The 17,443-nt window shown below is 49.6% G+C and overlaps 1 protein-coding gene and 1 long non-coding RNA gene across 2 annotated transcripts in view; one reads left to right on the forward strand and one right to left on the reverse strand.

The window, feature by feature from the left end:
* Nucleotides 1–3,781, reverse strand: part of NEURL1 (neuralized E3 ubiquitin protein ligase 1) — an 80,132-nt gene extending 76,351 nt beyond the window's left edge. Inside the window, exon 1 of the mRNA XM_023640053.2 lies at nucleotides 3,424–3,781. Within this exon, the coding sequence (XP_023495821.1) occupies nucleotides 3,424–3,508 (85 nt within the window). The 5' untranslated portion in view covers nucleotides 3,509–3,781. The remainder of the gene's footprint in view (nucleotides 1–3,423) is intronic.
* Nucleotides 3,431–5,940, forward strand: LOC138915375 (uncharacterized). The gene is made up of 3 exons (XR_011421230.1): nucleotides 3,431–3,570; nucleotides 4,467–4,569; nucleotides 4,878–5,940. It is a non-coding gene; the product is annotated as an uncharacterized lncRNA (long non-coding RNA).
* Nucleotides 5,941–17,443: the final 11,503 nt, after the last annotated feature.

Here is a 17,443-nt window from a genome sequence, read left to right on the forward strand (position 1 = left end):
TATGTCCCTTCCTCGACTCTCCTCCCTACACCCTAGGACTCCCACTGCACCCCTTGCTATGTATCCAATTTCTGCAGTTTCCTCCATGTCCAGCTCAAATCCTTCATTGACTCCCCTCTGCCCACATACATCTGGGATTTCAATGGTCCAACCAAGCACTCGCTCTATTTCCTCCCTTAGCCTTGCCTTTCCAAGTAGATCTTCAGCCTGTGAGTGTACAGGGATGTCAGAAGCCCCCACCTCTGAGCCAGGCACACAGCAGCTCCTCGTAACTGTCTATTGGTCCTAAGCCCAGAGCTATACCCTAGACCTCTGCCCTGGACACTCCTAAACCAACCCTGTTCAGACCCCGGTGGGGACCGCCAGCAGTGGAGGGAGGCCAGTGTGTCTTCAGGAAGAAGACCAAAGACCAAAGTCTACCACCCGCCAGGTGATGGACGAGCCTCATTTCATGTCAGCCTGACAGCCAAACCAATCTTAGATCTCCAATGAGTCCCAGGGCCACTATTACACCAGGCTCCTTCCAGTTGTTTTAATTAAAATGGTGAGAAATCAATAGAGATTACAATTATAGAGAAAAGACGGTCCCTGCCCCCAGCAAATTTCTGGATGGACACTGATAAGAATTAGAGCTGAATTCTGGGTGAGTACAGAAGCAGTCCCAGCAGAATTCTGGGTGGACAGTCTTAGAATCACAGTCAGTCAGTATCAAGGTCAACACCAATACAATTGGAATGGAATTCTGGATAACCACTGATGTATCAGAGAAGACTCCTAGGTCAATGCTGATACAGTTAGAAGGGAATTTGGAGTGAACACTAAAACAATCACAGAATAAAGCTGATGGCTCTTTAGGATGAGAAGTCAGGTTGAGAAGGAGGATCACCGGACCCTGGATGAAGGATGGAGGGCACCCATACATGGTCTTCATGGGCACGCTGTAATCCTTCATCTCAGGCTTGAAAGGAGCAGAATCAAAATTCTCACAGCCACCTCCAGTAGGTGTGTGGGTAGCGTCAGGGGAGAATAAACTCTAGTGAATCAAGCCTGAAGGGAGATGGGCAGGGGAGGGGGACGGCCGGGGGAAGAACTTCACCATTCACTCCCACAAAAGAAGAACTGATTCCTGCAAACCAGAGAGGCAGCATAAGGGGGGTTTCAGGCAGAGGAGGAGGCTGGGGTGGGGGCAGGGAGGAGGGAGGGCCTCAGACCCTCTCCTGCCCACTTCCTCCCTTGTCAAAGACCCCAGCCACAGACAACTTACATCCTCACCATCCCAATCTTTAAGTCAAAAGAGGTGCAATTATGGAGGCCTTCTTGGGCTTCCCTAGGGTCAAGGAGGGAGCAGCGCCTTCTTGGGGCAGTTTGTGAGCATTAATGCACCAAGCTAACTCCCTGGCCCCCAGCTAACCCCTGCGCTGGAAGGACTTAGCCTGGCTTGCCCATCCTCTCTTGACTGACCCACTGAGTGACTGGGCAAATCACTAACCCTTTCCCTCACTCTTCTCACTTGTAAGGGAGGACATTGAACTGGGCGATGTCCACAGCTTCCTCCATCATTAGGACTCTGTTTCCAATGCTCAGAATCAGTCTTTATATATGCTAACACTCACAGATTATTTCTGATTCTATAAAATAATATTTGCTCATTGTAGAAATTTTAGAAAAGAGTGAAATACAAAAAAAAGAAAAGAAAAAGTCTCATGTGTTCCCACTACCCAGAGGAAACCATTGTTAACCTTTTGGAAACTTCTTTCCAGGGTTGTTTGATTTTTTTTTTTTTTTTGCATTCATATCATTTCATTCTAACAAAACTGGGATCTTACAGTATATAGAGCCTTGTATCCTGCTTTTTTCAACTGTCATTATGCTGCTATGAACATTGTCCCAAGTCACCAAATATTCTTCAAAAATACAACTTTAATGATTGCATAACACTCCACCAAGAGGATACACCACGATTACTGGGCATTTTAGTTGTTTTCCTAGTATAAATAACGCTGCTGTGAACATCCTAGCCTACTGCATAAGTATTTGCCTGCATCTCTATTTCCCTGGGATCAGTTCCTTCAGGGGGAATCACAAGGCCAACGAATATGATATTTCTTAAAAAGTACTGCCGCATTAATTTCCAGAAAGACACAACAAACCCACTGATTTTCCTGAGCTGAGAGCGAGAAGTGAAGTTCTGAAAAAGTTGGAGTTAGAATGAGGGACGGTGGTCCCATCTCTCCTCCTCTCTCCCAGTCTCAAAGGTTAACTGTCGAGCGAAAGAGAGGACAGAATTCCAAGTCAGCAGATAGAGATCTGCAGCCTGGCTCTGCCTCGCACTGGCCTTGGGAACTCGAAACCAGCATCGCTTCTCCTCAACTGTAAAGTGGGTATGATCGGCTTCCCTGACTACCCAGAGCAGCTTCCTCGCTCCCAAGAAAAGGTGTTTGTAAAAGTTCTTTGTAAACTTCAGTGCTTTGTCAAAGGGCATTACTATTATCCTTATAACCCCAGGGGGCTGAATCAGCCAGTTGTTCTTTGCGACAGCCTGAGGGCTTCCCTTCCTGGCTCTTAGCTGTCAGAATGCCCAGGACAAGTGCTGGCTGGTTCTGAGGGTGACAGAAAAGCAGCTTCCTGAAGGGAATCAGTGGGGTCTGAGGGTCTGGGAGGACCCAGCTATGTCTTCCAAAGGTCAGAGACAGCACTGGAAGCTGCAGGACTTCGAACTGGGCCTGGGGCCCCCCTGAGGGTGTTGGGTGGGTCGGCAGGCTTAGAGGGCAAAGATCTTCCTGGTAAATGTCCCTCTGTTTCAAGGCTCCCAGCCACTCCTTTCTAGGGTTGGGAATGGACATCTGGCCTTTGGGGAAACCAGAAACCAAGTGATTCAGTGAATGCAAAAAGTCAACAGCTGCAGCGGACTCCAGAAGCCATTGGCTCTGGCCCCTTCTTGCAGGCTGCTATGGGTCAGTGCTGGATCTTTAAGACCTTCCAGTTGAAAATGCAACTAGTGCTTCCAACGTGACCTCTCCAGTCCTGAGCAAATGAAAAAGGAGATGGTGGTGCCTCCCTTGAGAAGCACTGCTGGCAGACATGAGCATCCCGCTACCCTCCGCTACACACCTAGCAACCTCCCTTCCTCACCCCTACACGTTTTCCTAGCATCGTGACCTGAGGGGACTCCAGTGACGTTTCCCGTGTTGGCAGAAAGAACTGCGCAGACCCCACGGTACGCCATTCTCCCCGGTGTTCATCATCACCACCCGTAGCCCCCCACCCCCAGCCCACCTCCATGGTGAGATGTGCATCTTCTGTCTCCAAATGCGCACAACAGGTGGCACCTGCCCATCCTCCCTAACCACACCTCTCCACCTCTCCCTGCCCCTCCACCTGCGCCCCGGTCCTCAGCTGAGCCCGGCCCCGGCCGAGCCTTACCTTTGAGGTTTTGGGGGTGACCCCGCGGCGCCCGGTTCGGATTTCCTCGGGGCAGAGAGGGGATACTGGAGAAGTTGTTACCCATGGCATCCGGCCCCAGAGGGTTCGGCACCGGCGGGGGGCAGGCAAGACTGGGCAGGAGCCGAGGTACTGTGTGCAAGTGTGTGCGCGCGCGCTCGCGCGCCGCGGGGGAGGGCCCTCGTGGGGCTGCGGCCGGGGGCGGGCGGACCGCTCCTCCTCTCCTTCTCTCCGGGCTCCTGCGTCCTCGGCGGATCCTGCCCGCCGCGGGGGTCCTCGCGCGAGCCGGCTACCTGCCTGCCATTCCCCGCGGCGGGGGCGGGGGCCGCGGGCGGGCCCGGGGGCTGGGGCCGGCGGTGCCCGGGGCTCCCCTCTTCCTCCGGCTGGTGGTGGGCTGCGCGGCGGCTCCGGCGCGCTCCCCTGGGGCCATAGAGTCAGGGCCCGCGACGCGGGCGCTCAGCAGTTCGGCCTGCCCGGTGGCTCGGAGGTCGGCAGCAGGCTCGGTCCCCGCCCGCGGGGACTGCCGCTGCGGCGACGTGCGTGGCGCCCTGCCGCCTGCGGGTGTGCATGGAGCGGGGCTCCGTGGAGCGCGGAGCGGGCTGGGCGCGCCCGCGGTGCTTGGTCTCCCCCGGCCGCCGCGCTCCTGCCCCCGCCGGGTCCCTCCCGCGACCGCCGCCCCCGCCCCTCGCCCGCAGCCGTCGCCAGGATTCCCTGGCTCCGGTTGTTATGGTGACAGCTGCGCCGGTGAATGAGCGTCTTAGTGACACGCGCGCGCCCGCTCAGCCAGATGTGGTCCCGGGGCGCGCCGCGTTCCCGTGGCCACAAGTTCTCGGCGGCGCGGGGGACCGGGGCCCCGGCGGGGGTCAGCTATCAGGCCGAGACTTGGGCTCCACGGGTTGGGCTTGTTGCTCTCATGGACCCTGGGACTTGGTCTTGAAAACCAGAGAAACAGTACAGCCAGAACGTTGGGCTCCCTGGGTGCCAGGGGCGGGCGAGGTAGCTCTAATTTACAATTTCCCTTACAGCAGGTACGTTGTAAAGGCTCAAGAAAAAAATTTAAATGAGTGAATGGATGACTGAATAAACGAAGTGAGATTAGGAGCTCCAGCACTTGATCCTCCGCTCTCGGTGAGCTCTCAAGGGGCACTGGGGCAGGGGCTCAGAACAAGAACCCCAGGCTGTCCAATTCCTGGACACATGGCAGTGGGGGCCTTGGGATGAATACAGACTGGACCTAGGAGACTGGGTCCCTGGCCAAGCTGGGGGAACAGATCTCAGGGACAAACCATCAGAGAACCGCGAACTCTGAACTGAGCGGTTCTGTCAGCTATAAGAGGTGGGGTGAGGGGGTCCTCTGTGGTCTGTAGTAAAGAAGGCTTCCTGGAGGAAAGAGGCTTCGGCAAGTCCCCTGTTCACATGACTCTTCCATCCTGTAGCTCAGCACTGCTACCAGGAAGACTGCAGGAGGGGAAAAGGAGGTCATTCTCCTCCTACTTGGACCTGGGGCATCTCCTCCTCCCAGTCTGTCCGGGGTAGAAGATGCACCGTGGTCCCTCCAGAGAGAGAATCTGCCTTCCTGGTCCTCTAGGTCACCTCGAGCTCCCTGACTGGCTTCAGCAACTCTGATCCAGAGTCCAGCGAGGCTGTGGGGTGAAACAGCATCTCATCCATCTTCTTATGGCAGGTTCTTCCCTCAAGTCCCCGTGTGCTGGCTCCTCATTATTCAGGCACAGTTCGTGTGTCACCTCCTGACCGCCCCAGCTAAAGAACCTCTCCACTCGCAGTCACCTTCCATACCGTTATTCTGTTTTGTTTTCTGGAATTAGTTTGAAAGTAGCCTTTCCCTCATGTTTATGTTCTGCCTCCTGCAACAAGAATGTAGGTTGGCTCCACTCACCATGATGTCCCCAGCCCCTAGGAGAGTGTCTGGCTCATGACAGACTATCAAAAAATACTTGTGGAATGGATGAATCCCCCTGCCCCCCAGCAGAACTCAGCTAAGACCCCTGGGAGTAAAGCCTTGGAACCGCCCTTTATTTCCATCCCCTGCCCCCCACCCCCACCCCATTCCAGGCATCCTTAAATGTCTGGGACTCCAGGCGAGCTAGAAATATCCATGACAGCTGCTCTCTGGGGTCTGGAGGGAAAAACAGGCCCCACCCCCACCTCCAGCCTCTTAGATGCCAAGGATCACGTGCCCGGCCAGCTGCAGACTGCACATGGCAGGTCAGAGGTGCTGTCTTCTTTATGGGCATGTCTTCCCGAGGCTCACTCCCAACCGACGACTCGTGTGTCCGAAATGCATGGACCCCGAATGGCAGCACACTCACACATTTGCACACACCTCTCTCCTTTGTCATACACTCACTTCTACACAAGCTCACACACACACTCACATGCACTCATATGCCCCCTGAAGTCTGTTGGAATGAGGTCACTGTGAGCGGCTGCTGGCTTCACAATAAATCTGAAGGCTCTGTATAGGCGAGCCTGATTCCCCTGGAGTGTGCGTGAATGCAAGGCCCTTGGTAGGATTTGCAGACCGTGGCTTGGGGAAGGCTTGGGGCCCTTCCTAGAGGAGTCACACCCCTCCCTTCCCCAGGGAGCAGGACCTGGAGCATGGGCCAGGGCATGGGGGTGGGGGTGAGGCCCCAAAGGTAGGGGACAGCAGGGATGGCACAGGCCCCATGTGGTCTAAACTTGGGACTAGGGGCAAAGCAGGAGAGAGAGGAGAAGGTCAACGGGAAGGAGGGAAGAGAGGCCCAGAGTCCAGGGCCCGCCTGAGGAGTCCAGAGGCGGCAACGGGCTCTGCAGCTCAGGGCGGCCTGATCCTGGGGCCCCCACAGGAAGGGGAGAGGCCTTAGGGACCAAGGCAGGCAACTGAGGGCAGTACAGAAACTTCCCCTGACCTGAGAGGGTTGAGGAGATAATGGAAGTATCAACAGGGCCAGGATTATGACGAGGCAAGCAAGACACCCCTGGCATAAAATGTAAGGAGATGCTCACTCTCAGAGTCATGCATGGCCAGCCCTGCACCTGCTCAAGTCTGAGAGTGAGGGCCTCTGAAGTCTTGTACCCAAGGCCACCTCCCTAGCCTGGCCTTAGCCCTTCCAGGGAGCTCTGTACTGTGGGAGGGGGCGCCACTGTCAAGTGTCAACTGGGTGCAAGTCCCTAGCTAGGCAGGGACCTAAAGGAGGGGACGTGGATGCTTGGGACCCAGAGAAGCTGAGAGTGACCCCTCTGAGGGGTGCTGTGCCTCAGAAACCCTCTCTTGGCAGGGGCTGTGGTTAGACCCAGCTCGGAGGATCAAAGGACTCCAGCACCCTCATCCCTGCCTGGACTCTGCACAGAGTCCCCAAGGCCTTTGAGCCATCCTTCACCAAGACGGCTGCCAGGAGGCAGGGAAGTGCCTGTGTGGCCCCGAGGGCTCTTCTCAGCCTCATCCTGGAAGGGAGGAGGGAGAAGGAACCCGCCAGGGAGATGGGGCTGGATGAAGTTTTGGTGGCTTCAGTGGAAGCTACTCATAAGGTGTTGCTCCAGCACCTGTCACAGTGGCAGCCCCACCTGCCCAGCAGTGTAGATTATGAAGGCCGTGCCCAAGGGGGTGGGTGTCAGTGCATGCGTGTTTGCACGTGTGTACGTGTGTGTCCTTGCATGTGCATGTGCAGGTGCCATGAGTGCTCAAACTAAGACGCAGGAGAGGGAGGGTCCCAGGCAGGGACTCAGGGCAGAACTGGGGCCCCTTCAACAGTAGCTTGGCCCCCACCCTCCCCTTCTCTCTCCCTCCTTTCTCTCCCTTCTGGCTGGCTCCTTTCTCTCTCTCCCTCTTCCTCTCTCTCTCTCTCCCTTTGTCTTTCTCTCCTTCTCTCTCCCCTGCTCTGCTTCTCTCCACCCTTGTCACTTTCTCTCCTGGCTGTCTCTCCTCTTTTTGTTCCTAGCCTTGTCTCCTCCTCATGGTTCACCTCTTTCTTTCCCTTCTTTCTCACTCTCCACAGCTCCCAGATCAGTTCAAGTCTTGCAGAGTCTCCATGTTGATAAAATAAAATACTTGTCTGAGAGTCTCCTTTCGTCCTTCCCCGAGCCCCCCTGGATGCTGAGCCGAGAACCAGCCACAGGGATGGTCCCCCACCAGCCAGGCAGGAGTGGGATTCGTCTAGGCCAAGCCGGACTCCCTAAACTTGAGACCACCCTCGTCAATGGCATGACACCTCCCTCCCTGTTGAGAAAATAACCTTAAAATAAGAAACAGCCACAGCCATCCCTAGCTAGGACACAGGGCCACCCTGCCACCCCCGAGGCCCAGCCCATAGTTCCCAGGCCATCAGAAAACCTGCACAGGGTTCTCCTGCCCGAACTGCAGGGGATGGCTGGTCACGTTAGAGAGGGAGATCCCTGAGTGCCTGATACATAACAGATACTCGATAAATATTTATTCAGTGAATCAATGAATGAATAAATCAGTGAATTAACCTATCAATACAGCCACCCAGTCAGCCCGAGAGGCTCGCTCAGACCAGCCCACCTGGCCAGTTCCCTTCTCAATGGTACCTTTCCCACAAAGTTTTCCCTGAGGCTAGGCCTTCCCTGTGAAGGATGGGAGTCTGTGCTACCCACCTGAGCATGGAAGGTGCACCATAGCTTCCTTGTTCCCAGGTGCTTTGGGATTCAGCTTCACTCATTACCCCAGTGACCATTTATTGAGCACTACCTGTATGCCTGGCACTGTGTGAGGTGCATCCTGGGGAGCTTGTCCTGTGCTTTTGTGTATTCCAGTCCAGTCTCCCACCTCCCACAACTAAGTGTAGGGCCAAACACACAGTAGTTCTCAGTATTGTCAAGATGTCAGTTCTTCCCAACATGATTTATAGATTCAATGCATCCCAATAAAAATCCCAGCAAGTTATTTTGTGGATATCAACAAACTTATTTTAATATATGGAGAGGCAAAAGACCCAGAATAGCCAACACAATGTTGAAAGAGAAGAACAAAGTTGGAGGACTAATACTACTCAACTTCAAGACTTACTGCAAAGCTACAGTAATCAAGACAGCACGGTACTGGTGAAAGAACAGACAACTAGATCAATGGAACAGAGCAGGGAGCCCAGAAATGAAGCTACATAAATACAGTCCACTGGTCTTTGACGATGGAGCAAAGGCAATACAGAGAAGCAAAGATAGTCTTTTCAACAAATGATACACAAACAAGTGGACACCCAGATACAAAAAATGAATCTAGACTCAGAACTTTACAAAAATTAACTCAAAATGGATCACAGACCTAAATGTAAAATGCAAAACTATAAAAGTCCTAGAAGATAACATAGGAGAAAACCTAGATGACCTTGCATTTGGCAATGACTTTTTAGATACAACACCAAAGGCATGAACTATGAAAGAAAGAATTGATAAGCTGGACTTCGTTACAATTAAATTTTTATGCTCTGCGAAAGATACTGTCAAGAAAATAAGAAAACAAACTACAGAATGGGAGAAAATATATGCAAAGGACATAGCTGATAAAAGACCATTGTTCAAAATATACAAAGAACTCTTAAAACTCAACAATAAGAAAAGAAACAACTCAATTTAAAAAATGAGCCAAAGATCTTAGCAGACATTTAACCAAAGAAGGCAAATAAGCCTGTGAAAAGATGCTCTATAACTTACATCATCAGGGTAATGCAAACCAAAACAACGAGATGCACTTATTAGACTAACCAAAATCCAAAACACTGACAACACTAAATGCTGGTGAGGATGTGGAGCAACAGGAATTCTCTCGTTCATTGCTAATATGAATACAAAATAGCACAGCCACTTTGGAAAACAGTTTGGTGGTTTCTTACAAAACTAAACGCACTCTTACCAAACTATCCATCAGTTGCACTCCTTGGTATTTACCCAAAGGAGCTGAAAACTTATGTCCACACAAAAACCTGCACACGAATGTTTATAAAATCTTTATTCATAATTGCCAAAACTTGGAAGCAACCAAGATGTCCCTCAGTGTGTGAATGGATGAATAAACTGTGGGACACCTGGACAATGGAATACTATTTGGTGCTGAAAAGAAAGGAGCTATTAAGCCATGAAAAGACATGGGGGGACCTTAAATGCATACTACTAAGTGAAAGAAACCAATCTGAAAAGGCTGCTTATGGTGTGATTCCAACTACATGACATTCTGAAAAGGCAAAACTATGGCGACAGTAAAAAGATCAGTGGTTGCCAGGAGTTGGGGGGAGGGAAGGATGGATGGGTGGAGCACAGAGTCTTCTTAGGGTGGTGGAACTCCTCTGAATGACACCGTAATGGTGGATACATGTCACCATACATTTATCCAGCCCATAGAATGCACAACACCAAGAGTGAACCCTAATGTAAACTACGCACTGTGGGCGATAATGATGTGTCAATGTACGTTCATCACTGTGACAAATGTACCACTCTGGTGGAGGATATTGATAATGGGGAAGACTATACATGGGGGGGGGGGGGCAGTGGGTATATGGGAAATCTATATACCTTCCACTCAGTTTTGCTGTGAACCTAAAACTGCTCTCAAGAACAAAGTCTATTTTTTAAAAAAGGATCATCTTTTCTCCCTCCTGGGGTGCACACACACTAAAAACTAATGATTCTCAAACTTAGCATGCGTCAGAATCATCTACGGGGGAGAGGGAGAGATGGTTAATAAAATGCAGATTCTCAGGCCTCACTCCAGGAGATTCTGGTTCAGTAGACTCTACAGCAGGTCATTAATTGATCACACTTTGGGAAACTGCTCCATATGGATGGTCGTTCTAGTTGAGAGGATGATGTTTAGCGAATGCCTGCAGACTTCTCCAGGGAAAGCTGGGCACCACATGGAGCCAGGGCAGCGCAGGCTGCTACCCAACCAGGGCTAGACACGTTGGAAGGTAGGGCAGGGGGTGGCTGGGCAGGGAGGGGAACCCCTGCCCCTCCCTCTGCTCCACAGACAGACTTTCCCCCTGGGAGGCAGCCCCTGGGTCCAGGATCTTCATAGCCCACCAACCCTATCTTTGGAGCCCAAGCCTATCAGGTCAAACATACCAAAATATACTACATCCTACATTAAACATAATTCTCCTGCCTCAAACATTTTGAAAAGATTTTTACAATTTGGCTTTTGGAATCATTGGACTTACAAAGAACTCCTTGAATGTACAATGGGTTTTATTTTTAAGCAACCAGGCATGTGTTCAATTTCTTGCCAAGTGAGAAAAACCTACGATTGTCTTCAACTATAATGAAATATTTATGAGTACTCATTTAACGATTAATGAAGTTGGCACAGCATTAAGTTTTGTAGGCAATGAAGTAAACATTTATTAATTTTGATTTTGAAGTGTTCCTTTCATAGTTTGGAGCCAATATCGTTTTTTTCCAGTCTTAAGCAAACCCTTAGAAAGCCTGTAGATCTAAGTCCTGGGCCTACAGCGCCCATGGATAAAATCCAGGCCTGAGGCCAGGCATCCCCAAGTTTGCATCTGAAGATTTTATTTTTTTCCTTTTTCTCCCCAAAGCCCCCCAGTACATAGTTGTGTATTTTTAGTTGTGGGTCCTTCTAGTTGTGGCATGTGGGACGTCACCTCAGCATGGCTTGATGAGCAGTGCCATGTCCACACCCAGGATTCGAACCGGTGAAACCCTGGTGAAACCCTGGCCCGCTGAAGTGGAGCACACAAACTTAATCACTCGGCCACGGGGCCGGCCCCCCAAGTTTGCATCTAAAAGGACAGGTAGAGGCCCCTGCAAGAAGCAGAAAGGAAAATGCTCGACACCAGAAAGAGGACCATGAGCATCCCTGTCTGGGAAACCTGTGTACTGACTTCAAAGGAGTCCAGCACCCCTGACCCATCCCAGGGCTGTTTGCTCAGATAATAGTGGCAGGTGATGTTTGCAGAGCATTTAGCCACATGTACCAGGCCGTGGTCTAAGCACTTCATCTGTATTAGTTCATTTAAGCCTGGTAAAAACTCTGTGAGGTGGGTACTATTATCATCGTCATCATCATCATCATTCCCATTTCACAAATGACAATCCCGAGGTTTGGGGAACTAAGACGCTTGCCTAGGAGCTGATAAATGAAGCACTGAGGTACAGTGTTAGGATGATCTGAGTCTGAATGCCTACGATATTACACTCGCCCCAGAATGAGCTTCCTTCAAGTGCCCAGCCTGAGGAAGACAGCTGCTGTGGGGAAGGTGTCCTCACTGAGTTCTTGAACCAGCTCCCTCCTGCCTGAGAGACCCTTATGACTCCCAGGGGCCTTGTCTCAGCAATCTGGAAGTTAGCCAGGGAGCACATGGCCACTAATGAACATGAAACAGATTTAAAATAGCAAACATGAAATCAAAGAAAAATACTCAAAGTGGTGGTAATACCCCAGCATCCTTCTTCTCTCCTAGATGTTTTAAATGACTTTTACTTGGCAGGAAAGCCTTTCTAAGAAAGTTACAAAGACCAGAGAATCGTAAAGGAAAAGTATGATAAATGTGACTACATAAAAATTTAAAACTCCTGCAATGGCAAAAGTTGAAAGACAAATAGGAGTCAGGAGGCACATCTCCAATAAGCCCACAGCCTTCAATCGCTTCAAATACCCTGCATTCCTAGACTCAGAATAGGAAACAGACATTCCTCCATTACTGCTGGCAGTGTGACATCTCACTTCTATCCACCTTTCCCAAAAGAGGTCCCAGAGGCTCTAGCTTCTTCCAGCCTTCACCCAAAGGCGCCTCATGGGGGGCCTCTCTTCCCAGTGAGGGTAACTTGTGGAAAGTCTGCTTTCACCAGAGTGAGCAACCCTGTGTGTCCCACCATCTCTCTCCCACCCGCCGCCCCCCAGTTTCTGTCTCCAGCCACCACTAGGCACACTAGAACTCCATTTAGAATTCCCTTTGTCTCTGGCAAACCTTTTGGGGGGGACCCTCAAGTCAACCAAAACACCTTAAAAATGTTTACAGGTTGCTCTTTTCCTCCTTCAAAACAAAAAGAGCTTTTTGGGGGGGAAATATATATATCCTTATAGCTTCCATTAGCTACTTCATTGTAGAGAAAATATTTCAGTGAGGAATTAGCCCTACTCTTTAGCGGCTAGGATATTACCCCCTGGGTACATTTGCTGCACTGAGGACACGTCCTCATCTTTCCTACTGAGGTTTTCCTCTCCGGAGGAGCCCTCCCTGTCACAATGGCTAGACCAAAGAAAAGGTCACTCCCACCAACGGAGACTGTCTCCCAGGACTGAGGGAGAATCTCCCCAAACTTAAGCCTCTTCGGAGTACCCCAGTTCACACTGAGATGCCCCATTGGCTGCATCTGGGACCTGATGTGGGCATCTGTGTATGCCCCGCATCAGCACGGCACCTGGCATTCTGCAGATGCCCGGTGAACATCTGTTGCTACGTGGCCAGAGTTTGAGGGTCTGTGGCCAATAACAAGGGCACTTCCTAACTTGACCCTCTGAGCACTTGATTACCCTCAGAGCTGGGACTCGCCACTCCCAGCCCCGCAAACACCTCTACGTTTACTCAACCACACTAGGCAGTCCCAGAAGTCTCGTGAGTTTGTGTGCTCAGGCACGGGGAAAAGTGGAGCCCTGGGGTCATTCTGACTTTGGTGTTTGTGGAGTAGAAGTGGAATCCATTAAATCCAGCTGGATGGGTGCCCCTCTCCCAGAGTAACCCACCTGTTTTTGCCCCCAAGTCTCTGCATTTGACCCCATAGTTAGCGTCTGATGCCAGCCCCGGCAGGATCTCCACACCAGAAAACCAGCCCCCTCAGCAGGGTCTGGAAACAACTTCATTTCAGTTGCGTCAGAAAATCCATGTTTATAGCTTGTTAGTCATGCAAAAAAAAAGAGAGAGAGAAAGATGATAATATTTTAAAACCAGGCTTACCTGTTTCTTCTTCTGAGAAAAGGAGTTAGAAACGTACCGTGAACCAAAGAAATTTTTCCGCATTCTGTAACTGTGGGGTAAAAACCAAAAATTAAAGTGTGGAAGAATGTTCAGGTTTGAACCTGGTTATTTTATTTTGTGTCAGTCATATATTTTAATCCTATTTCTTAAAAGTAATGTTTATCTATTTACTTATGGAAACATATTTTAAAAATCTATATAGACCCACTGCCCAGATAACCTCTGTTGATCTTTTTTTTTTTTTGAGGAAGATTAGCCCTGAGCTAACATCTACTGCCAATCCTCCTCTTTTTGCTGAGGAAGACTGGCCCTGAGCTAACATACGTGCCCATCTTCCTCTACTTTATATGTGGGACGCCTGCCACAGCATGGTGTGCCAAGCGGTGCCATGTCTGTAACCGGGATCCCAACCAGCAAACCCGGGCCGCCGAAGCGGAACGTGCAAACTTAACTGCTGCACCACCAGGCCAGCCCTGTTGATCTTTTAAAAATAAAATTCATCTGTACTCATTGTTTGAAAAGTCAAACAACAGAGAAAAGTATAAACTGGAGAGAAAATAAAAGTCCCCCCTCCTTGACAACCCAAGGGTAATAACTATCTGTGTTTCCTATGCAACCTTCCAGCAAAAAGTGTATGCACAATACCAACATTTTTACATATTTATAACATTTTTACCTAGAAGGGATTACACCATGCACAGTATACTAAATTGCTTCTTTTAACTTATCAGAATCTATTAGAGGTTTTTTCATATGAACACATAGTTTTCTTCATTCTTTCAATGGCTGCACAGATCCCATTTTATGGCTGTGCCATAATTTATTTAAGCAGTCCTCTGTTGATAAAATTTAGGTTGTTTACAGTTTTATTGCCATGAAAACAAAGCTATAATGAACATCCTCATTTGTTTGTGTTGGCTTCTGCAAATCTACCCATCGGGCAAATTCAGAGCTATGTAATTGTTAGATCAAAGAGCATGTGTATTGAAATTTTTCCTTTAAACATATTGCCAAATTGTTCTCGAAAAACAGTACAAATTTGTATTCCAACCACTGGTGTATGAAAGTGTTTCCCTAAGCCCTCATCAACAGTGGGTATTAGCAATTTGTTAGTTTCTAACAATTTGGTGATTTTAAAAAGGCAACCAGGGGCCGGCCCAGGGATGAAGCAGTTAAGTGTGCACGTTCCGCTTTGGCGGCCCAGGGTTCGCCAGTTTGGATGCCGGGGTTCGCCGGTTTGGACATGGCACCGCTTGGCAAGCCGTGCTGTGGTAGGCATCCCACATATAACATAGAGGAAGATGGGCACGGATGTTAGCTCAGGGCCAGTCTTCCTCAGCAAAAAGAAGAGGATTGGCAGTGGATGTTAGCTCAGGGCTGATCTTCCTCAAAAAAAAAAAAAAAAAAAGACACCCAGTTGTTTAGATTTCTATTTAATTATGAAAGAGGATTAGAATCTTTGCAGGATTTTGGCCACTTGTCTTTCTTTTCCTGTGAACAGCCTGTTCACATCCTTTGCCCATTTTTCCATAGGATTGTCCATTTTTTTACTGATTTATATGATCACCAAATTGGGGAAAACAGGCCTTTGTGTGGCAAATATCTTTTTCAGTTTGTTATTTTCACTTTACTTCTTGGTCTTTAGTCCACAAAGGTTATGAGGCCTACTTTACCCATCTTCTCCTTCATAGCTACTGAATCTCTGCTCTGTTCACAAAGGCCTTCCCTAATCTCTGACTATGAATAAATTCACCTACATTTTCCTGTAAATTTTTATGTTTTCAATTTTTATGTAAATCTTTGAGCCATTTGGAATTTGTCTTGGTGTAAAAATGAAGTAGAGATTCAGTTTAAGATTTTCCCAAATGCTTAGCCAGTTGTTCCAGTGCCGTTTGTCAGATAGTCCCCTTTTCATTTTCATTCTTTTTCCAGTCCTTGGGGGCCCCCTGGCTCAATATAGTCACCAGAGTGGAGCCCACATACGTGCAGCGTTGCTTGAACCAAGTCTGCCGGAGACAGACCAGGAAGGCCTCTGTTATCAAGGCGGAAGAGAGTCGGGTCTCAGGGATGGAGAGGGCACCACGGCTCTGCTGGCCATGAGGGCACAATAGTCTCCCAGTCCATGTGGCCGGCCTGGTGGCCCAGCGGTTAAGTTCACACGTTCCTCATTGGGGGCTGGGGTTTGCTGGTTCGGATCCCAGGTAAGGACATGGCACCGCTTGGCACGCCATGCTGTGGTAGGCGTCCCACATATAAAGTAGAGGAAGATGGGCACAGATGTTAGCTCAGGGCCAGTCTTCCTCAGCAAAAAGTGGAGGATTGGAGGAAGATGTTAGCTCAGGGCTAATCTTCCTCAAAAAAAAAAAAAGTCTCCCAGTCCTGAGAGAGAAGTGAGACACGCATCCAAAGTCTTCTTTCTGAAGGAAAAAGAAGAGAAAGAAAAACCTTAACCACACCTGTATTTTTTAAAACACACACTCTACACATATACATACCACATACATACACACACCACTCACACATCAGAAACACTGAGTTTCTCCAGCAGGGGGCACCCAGTCCTAAAGAGCCCTCTCAATCGCAGGCACTCTAAGAACGGGAAAGCTACTGTTTCACAAATAATATCCAGATTCCTTTTAAAGGAAATAAATCCAGAAGACCCCCAAGAATCTATCTGCAAGTTCCCAATTTGAGAAAAAAAGCAAAGAAACCAAGTCTTGTTCTATAAAGATCCTCCAATTGCAAGTTGACACATGTTTAAAACTGCTAAAAAGACGTCATCATTGAAATGAAAATGTGAATTTTAAAAATTTTCCCAGAATTAAAAGACCCGCAAGAACAGAGCTGCAGACCCCTGGGGTGGTGTAGGGAAGTGAGAAAGTCTGGTGTGCGGCATCATCACGTAGCAGATGTACAATTTAACATCTTTCCTCACACGTGAGTAAAGCAAGCCTTTCTCCTTCTCTTCTTTCTTCTGTTTCTGCCTCTCCTGGTTCAGCAGGCCGGGGCTCCAGGCAACCAAATGTGATTCCCCCTCCTTTTACCTGTTCCTTAATCCCTTTGCGTTTCTCCAGTAAAAATAGTTTACAATTTTTATTGGGAAATTTTAAAAATTATTATAAAAGTAGACAGTTTAGAAAATGCACAATTTTTTTTAATGCAAAGCAACCCCCTCACCCTGAGAGACCATATTCCTTTAAGTTGTGAGGGCCTTCCTCATGCCTTTCTCTTTGCTTGAGCATTTTCCAGTGAATACCCAGCAAGGGCCAGTGCAGTCACACAGCACACCGTTCCCCTGTGGGCCCCCAGGCCCCGGGCTGACCTGGGAGCTCTGTCTCAGCTCTCAGAGGGTGGAGCTGTGGACAGGATGGCCTGGAAGAGACCTGATGCCAGTTTCCTGCAGTGCCCTCCCAGAAGTGCTGTTTCCTCCTTACTGGAGACTCCCCACGTTAGAGGAGACTGGAATGCGAGAGGGAGTTGCTCAGAGCCTCCCAGCCCAGCTCTCTCCCCTCCCTGCTCAGGGCCCAGCTCTGTGGCTCAGGGTCCAAAACCATAACCTTGGGCCAGGATAGGTCCCTCTCTGGTCAGCAGCCTGGCAGGTGACTAAGGCTGGAAGGCCCAGAAGAAGGATCCCAGCTTCCTTCCTGGCTCTGTCCTCACCAGGCTGTGTGACCTCCCACAGACCCCCAGCCTCTCTGAGACCCACACCCCACTAAAGAATGTCGCAGTGGGCTTCTCTGCTACACTGGGAGCCCGGGAGAAGGAAGGGGCTTGAAGGGTTTCAATGCCCAATGCCACGACCTCTCCTTCCCTCGGAGCCATATGCCCACACACACACACCTCTGATGGCTCTCCCGCCTCCTCCAGCTCCCTCCCCATTTTCCCTCACACAGGTAATCCTGTCTCATAGGACCCGGACTAACACACTAATTAGGTAAAATGCAAATAATAAGTAAGGCCCAGGTTTCTGCCTGTCGCTCCTTCTTCAGAGGTACAGATGCACAGTCAGTTATAAAACCTGCAGGACATATTCAGGACGGTCTGACTCAAAA

Source organism: Equus caballus, chromosome 1 (genome assembly GCF_041296265.1).
Source record: "Equus caballus isolate H_3958 breed thoroughbred chromosome 1, TB-T2T, whole genome shotgun sequence".
In the NCBI taxonomy this organism is placed as follows: Eukaryota; Metazoa; Chordata; class Mammalia; order Perissodactyla; family Equidae; genus Equus; species Equus caballus.